The sequence below is a fragment of the Choloepus didactylus genome, chromosome 16 (assembly GCF_015220235.1).
Source record: "Choloepus didactylus isolate mChoDid1 chromosome 16, mChoDid1.pri, whole genome shotgun sequence".
Lineage (NCBI taxonomy): Eukaryota > Metazoa > Chordata > Mammalia > Pilosa > Megalonychidae > Choloepus > Choloepus didactylus.
The window spans coordinates 56899932-56918332 of NC_051322.1; the positions used below are offsets into that span (position 1 = coordinate 56899932).

At 41.3% G+C, this 18401-nt stretch overlaps 2 protein-coding genes across 12 annotated transcripts in view; both read left to right on the forward strand.

Moving 5' to 3' along the window:
* The window catches only part of ANKRD29 (ankyrin repeat domain 29), a 45624-nt gene extending 36272 nt beyond the window's left edge, over window positions 1-9352 (forward strand). For 7 of the 10 annotated variants that reach the window (XM_037806157.1, XM_037806151.1, XM_037806155.1 and 4 more), the window contains 3 exons: window positions 1172-1270; window positions 8266-8323; window positions 8775-9352. In XM_037806157.1, coding sequence (XP_037662085.1) covers window positions 1172-1270; window positions 8266-8323; window positions 8775-8812 — 195 coding nt within the window. In that variant the 3' untranslated portion in view covers window positions 8813-9352. Of the gene's footprint in view, window positions 1-1171; window positions 1271-8265 lie in introns of those variants that run through there. The other 3 variants (XM_037806152.1, XM_037806154.1, XM_037806158.1) reach the window with 2 other exon arrangements.
* An 8617-nt stretch (window positions 9353-17969) lies between these two features.
* The window catches only part of NPC1 (NPC intracellular cholesterol transporter 1), a 51325-nt gene continuing 50893 nt past the window's right edge, over window positions 17970-18401 (forward strand). The window contains exon 1 of one of the 2 annotated variants that reach the window (XM_037805549.1): window positions 17970-18155. In XM_037805549.1, coding sequence (XP_037661477.1) covers window positions 18099-18155 — 57 coding nt within the window. In that variant the 5' untranslated portion in view covers window positions 17970-18098. The remainder of the gene's footprint in view (window positions 18156-18401) is intronic. The other variant, XR_005212157.1, reaches the window with a different exon arrangement.

An 18401-nucleotide genomic window follows, 5' to 3' on the forward strand; every position in this document is an offset into this window, starting at 1 on the left:
CTCAATGTCAGCTAATATATAACTGCTTTGTCAGTGTACTGGCTCCTCTCCCCTATCCCAGTAAGTGACTTCTAATTTTCCATGAGCTTGGAAACTAGAAGGCTTAACTTGTTAACATTATCTGTAAAGTAAGAATGAACAGTCTAAAGAATGAATTCTATAAATAAAAGGAATGAGCTTTAGAAACGGACTTTTCAGTACCTAGTCTCATTTCAAACAGCTCTTTTTTGGCTTGTTTTTTTACTCTTAGCCAGGGTGCAGATAGGTGAAGTTGACAGGTTGCTTGAGGTTTAGTTAAGTAAAATGTTACCAGATTAGTGAATATTATAAAAGCAAACATAGAAAAATGCTACTTGACTGAAATAATTCTCTGCATATGATATTTTACTCCTTTACAAAATCAGAGTGCATTTTTATTCTAAGTTGTTAATTTGGGAACTAAATTTGTATTAGGTACTATTCATGGACATATGTGCTCTCTGGAATGGTGTAATATGTCTACACTGTGTTCTTATATTAGATTTATTACATTCTCTTTCCCTCCCCTCCCAGAATCCAGCTACATGCTGTGTGGAGCTGCTTCCTTATTTCAATAAATATTTGCAGTAAATTTCTTGAAACATCAGCAACCCATGCACTAGACCCTTGTCTGCTCAGAAACGCTCCAACTCAGTGCTTGAGGGTTTTCTCAGTCCACATACTCTTACTCTTAGGCCCTGTAACTCTACAGTCACCCTCCTGCCAGCCTGAGTGAGCAGAGCTTCCGTTGGTCTAACAGGTCAACCCCTTGGCTAACCACCATCCCTCCAGCCTGCTCCAAGTGGCTACCCCAAAGTGCAGACTGTATATGTGATTCTTAAAGAGAAAAGACATTTGGTACAGTGCTGTTGGATTTTTTTTGTAAGCAGGTGCTAGAGTACATACAGCTGATGTAGTGAACACAAAGTCATGTGCACCCTGGGCCAGATCCCTTTTTTCACTCGCAGAAGAACGTCGGCGATATTTATACTGTATCCGAAGACCCTAGACTAGACATGACTTAGGAGAGTAGGAGGTAAGAGTAAGGCTGTGATGTTGGTCTCTTCACTCAGGATGGTTTATGATGAAAGCCCAAGCTGTCTGAGTGCTGATGGCTGTGGGCTCACTCCTAATGCACCATCTTTTCTCTTAGAATGGGACATCGGCGCTCCATGCGGCAGTGCTCAGTGGGAATATTAAAACAGTTGCCTTGCTCCTGGAAGCTGGGGCGGACCCAGCCCTGAGAAACAAGGTACTAGCTTTACCCTTTTTTTGTTGGTGGTGGTTTTGTTTTGTTTCTCAGAACAGTGCATTTTTTTAAAATTTTTATTTGTGGTAACATATGTAACATAAAATTTGCCATTTCAGCCACTTTGAAATATACAGTTCAGTGGCTTTAATTATGTTCACAGTCTTGTATTACCATCAGCACAATCCATTACTCAAACTTTTTTCATCTCCCCAAACAGATATTCTGTACCCATTAAGCAATAACTCCCCACTATCCCTTCCCCCTGCCCCCTGGTAACCTCTAATCTATTTGCTGAATCCATGAATTTACCTATTCTAGATATTTCATGTAAGTGGAATTATACAATATTTGTCTTTTTGTGTCTAACTTATTTCACTGAGCATAAAGTTTTCAGGGTTCATCCACATTATAGCCTGTATCAGAACTTCATTCCTTTTTATGGCTGAATAATATTCCATCATATTGTATGTACCACATTTTGCTTATCCATTCATCTGTTGATGGACACTAGAGTTGTTTCCATCCTTTGGCTATTGTGAATAATGCTGCTGTGAACACTGGTGTACAATTATCTGTTTTAGACCCTTTACACGTCTTTTAACTCCACTGGGCCCCTATGCAAACAGATAAGACAGTGTCTTCCAAGGCAAGGGATAAAAAGTGGCCCCACTCACTACCTCCATATTTATGTACAGTTAAGGCATGAAAGTTGCTATTAGAAGGTTATTAGTGAGCAGTACATTTGGACCAAGGTAATTATACTAAAATTATATCATCAGTGGTTTTCAGTTCACAATGGTATAGCATCCTGAGAGAAGGGGTGTGGGAAGGGTAGCAGTGGGGAGTAAGGGTTACTCTATCATCAAGTGCCCTAAAAATGTCAAAGTTCTGGTAGTTTATCACCATCCTCCATAAGTTGGACGCTCATATCCTGAGAACTGCTTGTGCAATTAGTGGTTAAACAAGGGGAAAAAGTTGCTTTTATATAATTAATAGGAATAAACGCCACTGTTACAAAACCACCTCTATTTTTTTTTATACTTCTAAATCCTTAGTTTACAATTAGGCCAAACTTGAAGGTGGGAGGATGCACAATAATAATAGAAAGAATGATTGTCCTTGTACTTCCTCCTACTCACATCTGCTTAAGCAGCCAAATGTAGAGTTTTGGGAGAGGAGAGTAGAGCAGGAAAAGTCTTGAGGAAACATGCTAAACCGCTGACTTTCCTACCATTATTTATTTGAATAGTCTCTCTGCCCCTCTCTCTCTTTCTTCTCCTTCTGGGACTCCCACAATACGGACATTGGTGTGCTTGATGGTGTCCCTCAGGTTCCTCAGCCTCTGTTCACATTTCTTCATCCTTTCTTCCTTCTGCTCCACAGACTGGATGATTTCAATGGTCTTACCTTCAAGTTCAGTGATTCTTCTGCCAGCTCCAATTTGCTGTAGAACCCTCTACGGAGTTTTAAATTTCTCTTACTTTGATCTTCAGCTATGTTTGGTTCCTTTTCATAATTTCCATCCCTCTATGGGTATACTCTTTGTGTTCATCTCTTGTTTTCCTGATTTCCTTTAGTTCTTTGCCCATGTTTTCCTTTAGCTCTTGGAGCGCATTTAGGACATTTAAAAAAAATTTTTTATCTGGCATGTCCCAGGTCTGGTCCTCCTCCTTGGTGGTTTCTAATGCTTTAATTTCCTCCTTTGTCTGAGCCATCTCTTCCTGTTTCTTTGTATCTTTTGTAATCTTTTGTTGAAACCTGGACATTTTGATGTTTTAACACATATGTCACTGGATTTTAGACACTGGGGCATCTTCTCTTTAAGTTTGTATCCAGTTAGTATTATGACTGAGCTTTTCTTGAATGCCAGGAACTAACAACCAAAAAAACAGTAAACACCTTTCCCAGTCTTTGAAGATTGACCTGTGTGAGGGCTTGCCTTCAGGCCTTATCCTTAAAATGAGTGTAGAGAATAGTTTGAGACCAAATTTAGGGACTGCCCTGATCTTTTCTACACATGCCTCTTGTCCTGGGCTTGTGCATATGGCCCTTGGAAATCCCTCGTTTACACAGACATGGATACGGATACAAGTTTCCTCTTCCCTAGCAAACAGTTTCCTCACAGTCCCAGGCTCTGCACTGTATGTCCTACAGCCACCAATTCCTTTCCCCCAGCAGCCATAACTTGACTGCTTTCCCACACACAGGGCAAGTTCTGGGATGGCAAGTCTCTCAGACCATTTCCAGACAGATTGGGCCAGACATACAGGCCCCCAGTATGTGCATGAGGGTTACTCTGCTTCCTCCAGAACTGGGACCAAGGACCCTCATTGGGAATGCAGCTTGGCTCTCTCGAACTGGTGAGGGGCCAGTAAGGGCACCAAGAGATGCTACAGGTTTTAGGTGGCCTTTTTTCTTGATTTTGCCCTTACCCTGTTACTGCAGTCCTTTAATTGTTTTATGTGGTTTTGAGAAAGATGTTTCTGCAATTTCTTGCTGGTTATTCAAAGTATCCGTGGGGGTGCAGAGCCCTGAAGCATCTTACTCTGCCATCTTGATGGGATGGGGCCTTAATCAGAAGCCACTAACTTTTGAAGAAGGAAGTAGGATTGGCTCTGGTTTAATAGGGGGAGGAAAAGTAGCTTTTACTTTATACTTAGGTATTATTTGAATTTTTATAAATTATCTATTACTGTTAAACTTTTTAAAGTATAAAAGCATAAATATATAGCACGATTTCATGACATTTGGAAAAGAAACTTTAAGAAGTAGCAATTCAACAACATGCCAAGGGTATCTTTTGTTACTTCCACTTCACATGTGGAATTATTTCCCCATTCCTACCATTGAATTGCTTGAAGACAACATTTCTGCTTATCTCTTCCTAATATACTCAGATTTGTTTTCCATTAGTTGGCCTAGCTGTGTGATAAGCCAGTTGAAATCACAATCGCCCTCTTATCTTTAGATCATGTACATAGACTTCCTAAAGAAATCAATATCTTCATTGGTGCACTATTCCCTACAGAATTAAGAAGAAGAAGAAACTTTAGAACCTTTATAGAGAGACTGAAGATTCAATTCCTTGTGTGTCTCCTAAAATCTCAGCTATAATGGTGATGGGTAATTTCCAATGAGTAAAATGCTGGACTTTGAGTCTTCCCTAAAGCTACTTGATGTAAGTGTGGCTGCCCCTGTTGGAGCCTCCTACTGCAGAAACCCTTAGAGACCTGGGAGCAGTTGCCAGGGAAGCCCCCACTGCCTACCAGCACCACCAGAGAAGGTGGCCTCTTTAATAGCAAGGGTATTGGAATTTGAATAGCCACCCAGGACTCTTCAGGGGGTATTCCTGGCCGTCATAAACTCATTCAACAAACACTTATTAAGCAACTACTAGATCCATGCAGTATGCTATGTACTGGGGCTAGAATGGGGAATCAGATCCACACAGTCTCTGCCCTGGTGGACCTCAGAGTTGGGGGAGAATGAGGACAATTGAACAGGCAACTACAGTGTAGAGTGCCAAGAGCTATAAGCAGAGAAGTAAAGAATGCTGTTGAAGGCTTTGCAGAGAAAGTGACTTCTAAGCTACAACAGCAGCAGTCTTCTGCTGGTGGGGTTCCGGGATCCTGCTCTGGGACTTCTAGGTAGAAACCAAAGGAGAGTATCAACCAATGGCCCCAGTAGCCATTTCCACAGAATAGCCACCCCCATGGGTGCAGGTGTCCTGTGTTCCCAACACCCCCAACTGAAGACAGCTCATCTTCTGCCAGGAACAGTGAGGAAACCTGGAGTTTGATGCTGTAGTATCATGCACATGGACCTACAGTTCTGCTCCATAATGGAAAAGATGGCTTTTAGGAGCTGGCTAGCCTGGGGCACTAGCCATTATAACAGTTCATACAACCTCAGCAACCTGGGATCTCAGTGGGGACCAATAGGGAGAGAAGAGGAATGAGACCAGGTGTTTAGAATGATATGGATGACACACAGAACAGTAATATGATTGACCAAAACTTGACAACAGGCCCAGCTTGAGGGTGTAAAGCTTTTTTCATGGCAAAGGATATGGACACTCATGGAGATGGTCACATAATGCAGCTGATAACTTACCAAGCTTGTAGACACAGGTTCAACTTCTTTGATCCCCTCTTCCTCCTGCCTGTAGTGGATCCTCTGGTTGACTTCCATCCTGTTCACTGTGTGCCAAGGACTGATGCAAAACAGCTCAGTTATTCCTGAATGTTTCCACTGAGCCTGGATAGAACTTAGGTCTGGTTCCCAGAAGCATTGCTCTGCAGGCCCAGACTTTAGGCAGGCACATCTGCTCCTGCAGGAACTAAGCCCATAGTAGAATTTGACCCTATGGAGGGGCCTCTGGTCCCTAGTGGCATAACATAGCAAGTTCCCATCTGATTCGATCCAGCATCAGCACCCAAGGGTCCTATACGGTGGGTAGGGGTGCTGCTATTGGACCTGCTGCCCAGTAGGCCATTTGTGGGAAACTCATAATTACCAACAAATCTTTGCATAGTTCTCAAAAAGTGAGGTCCCAGTCAGCAGGTGGGGCTTTGGGGGCAGGATTGGGCTGAGAAGTTGGGGAGTGTAGGAGCTTCACCTAGGATCAGGGCCCAAGGTCAAACAACTGGGGTTTCAGGCTTGGCTGCGGAAAGAAAAGTATGTGAGACAGGTAAGGTCTACATCGAGGCCCTCTCTCCTGTTCTGTTTGCCCTTCTCCCCTTTGATGGCCCCCTCTTGATTCCTCTGTAATGACAGTTCTCCACATGTGTTCTGTGGACTGCTGAGGGTCCTCAGGACACTTTCAGGGGGTCTAAGAAGTCAAAGCAACATTCATAATAATACAATGATGTCATTTTCCTCTTTCACCATGCTGACAATTGATCTACTGGTGCAAAAGCAATGGTGGATGACACTTGATACCTTAGTCCTGTCAAATAAAAGAAAAATTTTAAGAATTTAAAAAAGAGGTACCATTTATTTATCAAAAGGAGACAACTTGCAAATCGGGGAATGTTCTATTTTGAGCAAAAGCCCTTTGTTTTTTCCCTGGGAAAGAGGCAGCTTATATAGTAAATACAAGGAGGTTGCACTAAGAAATATATGGCTGATTAGAGGAAAAACAATAAGACAGGTAAGCCTTATAAGGTGATGGAATGCTATCCAACAAAACTTATTTACCCCTGACAAAAGTCCCAGTTTCAGGAAAGCAGGACCCAGGTTTAAAGAATGTCAGGACATCCTAGGAGTTCTACAAGGGCAGAGAGCCTCAGATAAGTTGTCTCACAGATAATATGATGAAGGTGTGTGTGGGGGATTTCAACACGTACAGATAAATTGGCCTTGGCTTTAGAAATATTCTGGCAAGTTGCCTCCAGGACCTTGCCATTTCGTTTAACTGTCCACATTAAAGCAGGGGCGTCAAACCATACTGGCAAATTATTTTTACAAACTTTCATAGATTATGAAAATAAAAAGTAAGAGAACACTCAAAGCATCCCATATCCTTCCTCCCCGCCTCATTTACTTTTTTTAAAGATTTTTAAAATTGAAGTATATTCACATATCATGCAGTCATCCAAAGTGTAAAACAGTTGTTCACAGTATCATCATATAGTTGTGCCTTTATCACCACAATTTTTGAACATTTTCATTACTCCAAAAAATAAAAATAAGAATAAAAATAAAAGTAAAAAGAACACCAAAAATGTCCCATACCCCCTCCTCCATATTATTCACTTACTTTTTGTCCCCATTTTTCTACTCATCTGTCCATACACTGGGTAAAGGGAGTGTGAGCCATAAGGTTTTCACAATCACACAGTCCCACCATATAAGCTAGTTACACAATCGCTTTCAAGAATCAAGGATACTGGATTGCAGTTCAGCAGTTTCAGATATTTCCTTCTAACTATACTAATAAACTAAAAACTAAAAAGGGATATCTATATAACGCGTAAGAGCTACCTCCAGAATGACCTCTTTATTCCACTTGAAATCTCTCAGCCATTGAACCTTTATTTTGTTTCAATTCTCTTCCTCCTTTTGGTCCAGAAGACTTTCTCAGTCACATGATGCAGCATCCAGGCTCATCCCTTGGAAACACGTTCCAAATTGTCAGGGAGATTTATACCTCTAGGAGTCATGTCCCACGTAGAGGGGAGGGCAGTGAATTTACCTGCTGAGTTAGCTTAGAGAGAGAGGCCACATCTGAGCAACAAAAGAGGCCCTCTGGAGGTGACTCTTAGGCACAAGTATAAGTAGGCTTAGCCTCTCCTTTGCAGTAACAAGCTTTAGAAGGGCAAGCCCCGAGATTGAGGGCTTGGCCTACTAAGCTGGTGGTCCCCAGTGCTTGTGAGAGTATCAGGGATTCCCCAGCTGGGGAAGTTTAATAGTTCCACATTTTTCCATAGTCCCTCAAGGGGCTTTGCATATACTTTTTAATCTCTGCCCAAATTACTCTGGGTTGTATCAGGGTTTCATGCTAAACCTGTACAAATAAGAAGGTCTCACTCCCTAGTCAAGTTTCCATGTAATTACAGCATTTGAGTAAACTGACCATACACGTTAAAGTATATGGTGAGCTACAGAAAATATAGATTTTGCACCATACAACCATCTCTTCTTTTGGTCCTACACAGAAGCCAAAGTTTTAAAGCACGTTTAATATCATCCTCTACCCTTTAGTCTGATCTACCCAGGAAATGAGGGTACAATGATTAACAAGACATGGAGCTAGCCATCCAGAAGATTGCGGTCTAGTAAGGGATATGCCTGGATAGAAAAATTACTCTAACAGTCATAGTAGGCAATATGTATACTTTTAAGGGGAGCTTTAATGCCTTAACACACAAAAAAGTGGGTTCAGTGGAGATTTTTCATCAGTAGAGGAAAAAGTTTGTGTAGGGGCCCTTGGTGGAGCCACGAAATTCACACCAACTGTGGGAATTCACTAATGCCTATTTTACTTCTTTCAGGCCAATGAACTTCCAGCAGAACTAACAAAAAATGAGCGCATTTTGCGTCTCCTCCGAGGTAAGGAAGCACAAGGCAAGAGCTAACTTAGTTCTGTATTTGATGGAAAAGATAGAAACCTTAACCACATTGTCCAAAAAGAAATTTTCAGATAGTGCTGGAAATTGTTTTTAAGAAAGAAAATGCCCAAAATGCCTGCCCAGCGGGTACCTGACAAAGCAGAGCGTGCTTTGTGCATTAAGGCAAGAGCAGAACAGCTGTGGGACCCCTCCCTGTCCCTTCCCCCACTGTGGGTTCACACCGGCCTCTGACTTGGCTCCAGTGGGGTCTGGCATATTCATGAATTTCACAGAAACTCATTTTAAACTATGGTAACGCGAGTCTCGGTTAAACTCTAAGATGGATAAGGTTTTCAGTACCAAGCAAGGAGACAGAAAACTTTGTTCTTTTAAAAGACTGAAAGTCAGAATTTCAATGAATTGATGCACTTTGGCTTTTGTGTTAAATATAGGTATGCTGAACTATGGAGACCCATCATGTTTAATGTAAATGTGTGTGTGTGTGTACACACAGGGTAAAATGTCTTCTTCTATCCAAGGATCATAAGTATTATGAATCAATAGGTATTATGAATCAGTATGAATCAATGGGTATTATGAATCAATGTGTAAACATATGCTGTTAAAAAGCCACTTCTGACATATTACTGTGTGCTTTTCAAAGATGGGCTGTTGAATTATAAAAAAGACAAATTGTGTTATTTGTTAGTTGATTCTTATCTTATTCCTGAAACTTAAAAATCATTTGTATTTAGAGCCAATGCTGTAGCTATGTCAGGTAACAAGTGGCAAATTTGGAAATTCAGGGAATTATGAACCACAAGAAATGTAGGCTTGTCTCTTTGAGCTTTTATTTTGGTTCTACTGTTTGGGAATCTCTTTCTCATGCTGTGCTGTGGAATCTTGAACTTCCAACACCACATTCTTTGATGCAAAGACTTTGAAATCTTTGGATAAAGAGTGCAAGTTCACTGGATTGCTATTATTACTGTAGAAGTATAACTAATAAAAGACTGTTATATGGTACATATTTAATATGTCCATCTATGCATGTTTCTGGGCTGATTGATCCCAAGAAAGAAACCTGGGTTTTATTGAATTATTCCTTTGAATTTATGTATTTAATGCACTTTATAATCAATGGTGTCTAAATGCCTCAGTCAGTGCCTAACTGTACACACACAAATTAACAGTGCTTTCTATAATCTACCATAGTAAACATAGCTGATACTTCTGTTGTTGTTTATGTTCTGCTCTGGTTTCCAGCCAGTGTTCTATGTTAAAACATGTTAAGATGGAGAGAAATGTTGTAATCTCTAAAGATCCTTTTTTAAGCAATTTTCAGTTGGACTAAAAGCTTTATCTTTCAGTCAGTAAACAATAGAATATAACGTTTGAAATAGAAGATATTCTCTTAAAATGATCATTGCAACAAAAATCAGCTTATTGTTTTGTCCAAGAACTTTAAGTGTTTAATATATTGAATAAATCGGTAATGAACAACCTCCCTGAGAGGTGCCAACAGCCCAACTAGTTATGCAAAAAGCCTGAAATCTAATTTTGGGATAAAAAATTAGAAAGATCCATCTGTGTGGCTAAAACACTCAGATATAAACATGTTGGTAGCCAAAAAGCAGTGCCAATTTACTCACTGACATTCTTTTATTCAAAAAAGTTGTACAGATACACCTTCCCCTCCACCGTGGAAATTTCCTAAAGGTATATTCATTATGAAGAGGAGAATACCGTGGCCTTTAAATGCTTTATATTTTTTTCTTGGGTAGCCCTTATACCAGAATTGGTTGGTCATCACTGACATAAATAAAAACACTATTATAGGTAGTGATAAAGTTCCAAAAGATAAAATGGGATGAATCACAAACTTAATGCTTGCCATTAAAACATGTGGTCCTTGGTCTATTCCTTAGATCATTTTAAGTGGATAATGTTCTTGAACAATATTAGGGCCATAAAAATGAATCCAGTAGCTTTAACAATATTTAATTGTTAAAGCTGTAGGTAAGAGGTGTCTAGCTTAGAAGGATCACATTTGATATAGATAAGATTAGGATATTTCTGATAGCAGGGAAGATGATTATATTAATCACCCACAAAGACTGAACAAAAGATCTGTGGTTTAAAGTTTAAGTTGCATTTTAATTTGCACAGAGGTAGATTATTCTTATTTTATGTTACAATCTAATTCACAGTTCAGTTAGTTCAGCAACCTAAGACTTAAAACTAGTAATTCCTATGCAAATCATATGCTTAATTGAACTACAAAAGTTTTTCGTCATATCCATTTGTTTGATGACATATTCCATGTTATGATCAAAATAAAGTTAATATTCTACTCAGTTTGTCTCTGCTGCTTTTTTCTGTTTGTTTTTTTAAATTAAAAGTTATTTCTATATGATTTTTAATAGCATGGAATTTTAGAGTGAATATATCAGCCCTACTGATAACCATATTGATAGTTTCGGTCCTGAATAGGTCTTTAAGTTCTGTTTTACTAATGGACCTATGATTTCATTATTTCTACTATGGAGAATTTTTGGGATGATCGTAAAAGGTTTTTCATTCAGACAAAATTCCTGGGATAGTCACAAAGACACTGAAAATAGAATATTTTTATTATTTATGATGTGCCTGGCTCTATTTTTATTGTCTGTGATGTGCCTGGTCCTTGCAGTAGCTTTTCTCTTACAAAATAACTGATGGTTTTGCAGAATGTCTTATTTAGGAAACAAATACTTTGCAGTGGTAATATCAGGAATCTGAAGAAGCCATCCATGGCCTTTCTGGCTTCCTCTCCTGCTTTGTCCACCTCCGCAACCACAGGAAAGCTGTGTCTTGGCACTAAATCACACAGGGGAAAGGAGCACCCCTGAATGCCAGGCTACCTGGAACAGGGGGAGATGCCTGCATTTTGAGGTGGGCCTGCAGACTATAGGGGTGAGAAGCTAATTTCACAACAAAGTGGTTTTGGTGCTGGAACTGGCCCAACTTCACTGGGAGTGACCAGGTAAGAAATCTGTAGATTATTAATAATAATCAAAACGGGAACTAACATTTGTTAAGGGATTTTAATGGGCAAGGCACTTTACATATGTAATCTCATATAATGTATATGCATTTTCTCACTCACTGCTTACAACAACCTGATGTTACAGTTTTGCTTTTTGTGGGGAGGGGGACAGTGGTGTCCAGATGGAGTCACAGTTACAGCATCAGGGCAATGAAGATGGAGAATGAGAATATAGGACATATATATTTTTTAATATGTAGTAATAATTGATGACTAATTGAATATAGAAATTAAAGAAGAGAGAGTTAAGGACTGTTTTAAGGAACATCAGGGGGCCCCAGACCACCCCCCCAGGTTTGGTGATTCACTAAGAGGACTAATAGGACTCATCATACAGTTGTATTCGTGGCTAAGAAGACAGCAGAAGGATGCAAAGCAAAAATCAGTTAAAGGAAAAGGCGTGAAGGTAGAGGAAACTGAGTTCAAGCTTTCAAGAGTCCTCTCCTATTGTATGTGCACAGGATGCACTTAATTTCTCCAGCAATGACTTGTGACAATACATGCAAATTGTTGTCTACCTGGGAAGCTCATTAGCGACTCAGTGCCCAAGGATTCTATTGGAAGCTGCTCACATAGACACTCTCTGCCGACTAGCTACCAAAACTCCAGATTTCCAGAAGGAAAACAGATAGTCAACATAGTTGACTATCAAAACAGTTTAGGCACAGCAAGCAACTCATATCATTTAGGGCAAATTTTATATCAGTGCTGGGAGCTGTTTGCCAGCCAAATTCCGAGATAGGTGGGCCTTTCTAAGGAGAGCAGTCTCAGACCTGCTCTGGTAAGTCTTTTCTGAACACAAGACTTACATAGTGGATGATGCCAATGACTATGTTAGGAAATAGGTAAGAAAAGCATTTGGAGGGAGATAGAGATCTTGGACACATTCAGTTTGAAGAATCTGTGAAATATTAAAAATAGATGTTGTCTAGGAGGTAGTTGGAAATAACAGCTTCATGTTTAGATCCAGGCTGTCATTGACTTTGGGAGCCATCTGTTTGGAGATAATGGTCAAAGCCATAGGGTGATGAGTCCCCCAGGAAGATGCTGGTGAAAGAAAAAGAGATGATACACTGAAGAAGAAACTTGGAAGGAGAAGGGAAGTCAGCAAAAGAGATGAGATGAAATGCACAATGCAAATCAAGTGATGAAACGTTTCAAAAGAGGAGAGTTGGAGAAGAGCCACAGAAGAAATGCAAGCCTAACACAATGGCAGAGACTTATTTTGCGCCACAGTTTTGCCCTTGGTGAGCTTGTTCAGTTGTCAAAGAGCTCTGGCCCCATGACAGGGAGGATGTGGATCGATGACTGGTCTGGACCTAGAGTAATATTAAATTAAAATAAATTGTTTTCTTGAAATGACTCTAGCTGTATTTGGATAGAATTTTAGTTATGAAGCCAGTTCTAACATTTTATAGGCATCACTGGCAACTATCGAAATTCATTGCCTCTACTTTGTCACCATCAAAGAAGGGACTTTGTATAATCAACAGAAATGCAGGATATGTGTGGAGCAAGGTGGATGGGCCTGGGAGTAAACATTTTATTATCTTCATGGTAAGATGAGAAAAAATACATTTGTCTCTGCTGGTTCATTGGTTTTAGTTTGTGAATCTTATCTTACTATGAAAAGAGGCTAAAAATCAATCCAGGAGAGCCACGTTATTGCCCAGCTGTGAGTAGAGCAATGCCATATTCTGATTTTTCATACCATGGTCCCACATCAGTTCATGCCTTTGTACTTACTTGTGCTATAAAATATGGAGGAAAAAACACCAAAAACAAAAACAAAAAACAACAAAAAAAGTTATATACTCTGTAGGCAAAAATTAGAATAATTAACTTCATACTCCTCTCCCTGAGTCCCCAGTCCACCTCTTTACTCTGTTTGACATACTCAACACAATGAGGTAAACCAGAAATGCAAACAGATATATTTTCTCTAGGCTCTGATTATACTTGGTTCTCAGGTAAATAATTTATGCATTAGTGGGTCTGGAAAGTCTTAGAATTTTTTCCTGGTGTCCCTACTCTTATTTCTGCCAGCATTTTAAGCAAGATAATTTAAAAAAGTCATGTTTTAACAATTGAAGGAAGTTATTAAAGATCTTTAATTCTTAGATGCATTGTCAATTTTTTCTCAGTCAATGAAAAGAATCACTTCCCCTATCTTTGGTTCTTTTGTTTCTTCTTCCCTCCCTTTCTAAGATTTAACCCTCTGATCTTCAATGAGGGAAATGCTGTTCTTGTCCCCACATCAGTTTACAGGAGCAGAACTCCAGATTATAGGGAAGAGTACAGCAAAAATCACCCGGGAGCAAACAGAACTGTGACAAGTGACTAAAGTCTTCCAGAGAAGGGAAGGTCAGCTTGAAACACTGATTGTCAAGCTGCAAATTATTGCCACCTCTGAGTGGATGTTACACTGAAACCCATGACTGGATTAATCACTAACTCAAGTATGCTTATTAGGGTGACTAACATTTTACCCTAAGTCTGACCAACAATGACCTATTTCTGACTCATTCATAACCATTGTCCCTAAAGTCATGAGTTGTAACTGTAAGCTTATTTTAAATGATGTCATTAAAATTCAGCTTATGTATGGAATTTTATGTTTAATATATGGAATTTTATGCTTAAAGGGTGTTCTGGTTTGCTAATGCTACCACCATGCAAAATACCAGAAATGGATTGGCTTTTATAAAAGGGGTTTATTTGGTTACAAATTTACAAATTTATTTGAAAATGTCCAAATTAAAGCATCAACACAAGTATACCTTCACTGAAGAATGGCCCATGATGTCCGGCAAACCTCTGTTAGCTGGGAAGGCACGTGGCTGGTGTTTGCTGTTCCTTTGCTCCCGGGTTGTGTTCCAGCTCCTCTCTCAGCTCCTGTGTGTTCTTGGTTCTTTCTTCTAGGGTGTTTCTCTCTAAGCGCCCTGGGGTCCTGTTTTAGCATATCCCAGGGCAAACTCTGGGCTTCATCTCTTAGCTTAACATCTCCAAATGTTCTTCTATGTGCATCTCCAAGAGTCTCCAAGTGTCAGCTCTTAGCTTCTCTCCAACATGTCCCTCTTAGCTGCACACTGAGCTCCTTCTTTCCAAGCTCTTATAGCTCTCCAGTGATTTATTTAAGACTCACAACTGAATGGGTGGGGTAGCACCTCCATGGAAATAATTTAATCAAAGGTGTAACCCATAGTTGGGTCAGTCACATCTCCATGGAAACAATCAAGAGGCCACACCCTAATCATAAAGATTAATAGATCTGCCCCCGCAAGATTGCATTAAAGAATATGGCTTTTGGGGGAACATAATCTATCCAAACCAGCACAATGAATAAAGAGTTTCTGTTTAGTGTGAGTTTCTCTCTTAGCTTCTATGGGTGTGTCCTTGTCACTCAGCTTCTCTGAGGCTTCTCTGAGCTCTCTTGGTTTCATCTCTTAGCTTCTGCATGTGTTTTATCCTCTTATAAAGGACTCCAGCAAGAGATCAAGACCCACCCTGAATGAGGTAGGACACATCTCAATTGAAATAACCTAACAGGTCCCACCCACAATAGGTCTACAGCCACAGGAATGGATTAAAGAACATGGCCTTTTCTGAAGTATATAATGGCTTCAAACCACCACATTTGCCCACTTTAATCAGTACCCAGAATATGCAATTCAGCAGCAAGGAAAAAAAAAGTTTCTTTATTTTACAAGAAATCAAAGTGTTCCGGTTTGCTAATGCTGCTGTTATGCAAAATACCAGAAATGCATTGGCTTTTATAAAGGGGTTTTATTTGGTTACAAAGTTACAGTCTTAAGGCCATTAAGCATCCAAGATAAGGTATCAACAATAGGATACCTTCATCGAGGGAAACCAGTGGCATCCAAGAAAACCTCTGTAAGCTGGGAAGGCACATGACTGGCATCTGCTGATCCCAGGTTGAATTCCAGCTCCTCTCTCAGTTCCTGTGCGTTCTTCAATATGTTGCTCTTGGGGCGTTTGTTCTCTCTTAGCTTATCTGGAGCAAAAGTCTGCCATCAATGACTGTCTTCAAAATGTCTCCCTAAGGTGCAGCTCTGTCTGGGCCTCTGTGGCTCTTTTTAAAGTACTCCAGTGAGCCAATAAAGACCCACCCTGAATGGATGGGGCAACATCTCCATCGAAATAACCCAATGAAAGGTTTCACCACAGTTGATTGAGTCACATCTCCATGAAAACACTCAATCAGTAGGTTCCAACCTAATCAACGCTAATACATCTGCCCCCACAAGATTGCATTAAAGAATATGGCTTTCTTGGGGGGGACATAATACATCCAAACCGACACACAAAGTTATATGGTTCTAATGAAATTTTATTAACACAAATATACTGCTTGAATCATATCCCTTGTCTAGAAGATGAGATGCTTAGCCACTGAAGTAGGAGAAAACCCAGGAGAGTGGTGCTTAAAAAAGAATATGTTTTAAGGAGGACAGTATGATCAACTAGTTCATTGACTTAGATATTTCTGTGAGACTACCTTAAGTGGGTCTAATTTCCTAAGTGTTATATAGTATATACATAATAAAATCCTATACATCTATTAAAGTAATGAGGTAGAAAAGTATACTGCTAAATGCAAAATTTAAAAAAGAAACACAAGATTCATAATGGTGTACAGTATGTTTAGAAAGTCCTATATTATACTCACATGTTTTCCAATGCATAGAAATTTTCTGGAGGATGTTTCTGCACATTTATAAAGATGTCCTGTATTATTCTGAGATCAATGTTGAATGGTGTTTATAATGATACTGACTACTCTTTAAAAAAACAAAAAAAAATGTCTTTCTTAGGATCCCAACCTGTTAAAACAATTTTCATAGAAGAAGAAAATACAACACAATGTGACATGGGGGAAATTATAAATTTTAATGATTTTTAAAATTCTTATCTGTACCCATTTATGCACTTGCCAAGTTTCTGCATATGCACAATGGTTTAGGAAAAACTAAAAACCAGAAAACATTAAGGCTAAAAGATTTTTTTTTTTGTTACTGCCTTGGAGAAGGGTGGACATAGTTTGTGGGACATCAAAAGTTCTGCCCCTTCCAAAGATGTCTCATATGGTGTTTGAGACAATTAGTGAGTAAACATATTTTTTCAATAAGGACTTTGCTTAAATTGGAAGAATAAGTAACCAACCAGGATCCAGGCACTTCATTATAGTAGTGGTTCTCAAACTTGAGTGTGTATCTTGAGCTTGTTAAAGCACAAGACTATTATGGACTGGAGGTCCCAGGAGACGCTAATACTGTTAGTCCAGTAACTACACTTTGAAAACCACTGCATTAGAGCATGCTACTTATCACCATCGAGAACCACCAAGCACACATTTGGGTGAGGGCCACGAGGCACCAGGAGATAGTCATGGAAGAGCTAGGGCTGCAGGTCCAGAGGGAATCCCAGTGGTTTCACCGCGAGACAGCTAGGTGGACTCCTCAGGGCTGGGGAGGTGAGGATGCCAGAGAATAACTGAAACGGACCGTCTGTAGGGTAGGGATGGGAACTATCACAATTGTCACCTGCATCAAAGTTCTACTTAGGACTGGGTTTGGTGGATTTTTACAGGTGGAGCTGTAGTCTTTTCATTCTTAACTGGCTTCCACTGTTTGGAGAAGAGATCCATAACTTTAAAATAGAAATGACTGATGATTTTGAATGGTTCGAATAGTCGAAATCTGAGGGAAAAGGTTACCAGAAATGCACTATAAAAATAAGTGCAAGGCAAAATAATACTAATAAGTGCAAACTCAAAAACGAAGACACCTCTCCTTTAATCTTCGTGTTACCTGACTTCACCTAGAACTTAAAAATGGACTCTATGGTCCCCAACTCCGGGGCAAATTCTCCCGGGTGAGAGAGGTCCCCTGCTCCGCCAGCAGATGGTGCGCTTCTAGAGCTTTCTCCGAACGTGGCCCACGGCTTTGCCTTCAGACCGAGGTGGAGTGGGTGGAGGGCAGCGCCGCCGCCGCGCTCCGCCCCTCGCGCTCTGGGATAGTCGCACCATCAGGCCACCGCGCGTCTCCGCCCCGACCTTTGCTGGATGGTGTCCAGGCACAGATTCCTTTGGATGACTGGGTTTGGGTGGAGAAATTACTCAGAGTGTTTATTTGGGCCGAAATAAACGCATATCCGCAGAGGGGTGGGGTCTTAATAGAACAAGTTTCCAAATACTCCCATTTGCTAAAAAACCTTCGCGCCCACCCTCTCCAATCCAGGAGAGACAAGAGGGGGGAAATGAGTTAAAGCACAGAAACCACATGCTGTTGGCACAACTCCAAGGGTTCATGGGTCCAGCTCTGGGAGTCCCCAGTCCCAGGCGACGACCCCCACGCGAGAACGATAAAGCCGAGTCCCGGGAGAAAGCACTTTACGGACGGAGCACGGTCCGGGTCCGCCAGGCTCCGCCCCGCCAGCCTCCGTCCCTAGTCGGTCCAGGTTGTTCCTGCAGTGGCACCGCCCGGAAGGGGGAAGAGCCGATGGTGCTGTCTTCCTTCCTGAGTTGCGCGCGCAGCTCACCGCCGCCCGCTGTAGCTCCCTCTATCCGCTCGCGTTGGGTCCTAAAAACTGAGCCCGGGAAGTGAGGCGGCAGCGGAGCCCGCCAGCCGCACCCTCCCAGCGACCGCCGCAGCCCCGCAGCGGCAGCATGAGGGCTCGCGGCTCGGCCCCCGGCCTCCTTCTGCTCCTTCTCTGTCCGGCGCAGGTGAGCGGCTGCGGTGCTTCGGGTGGGCTGTGTGGGGACGTGGCGGGGCCTGAGTCGGGGAAGACGGGGGCTGTTCCCTGGCGGAGCAGCGGTCAGTGCCCCGGTCCCTATAGGTGGCACGGGTCCGGCGGGACCCGGGAAGTTGGTCTACCGCTCTGGGTCCCCGGAGGTCCCCACCTCTCCGGTTTCAGTCTCCGGCCGCGCTCTCCTCCCCGTGGTCCGCGAGAGGGTGGTAACTCGGGGACT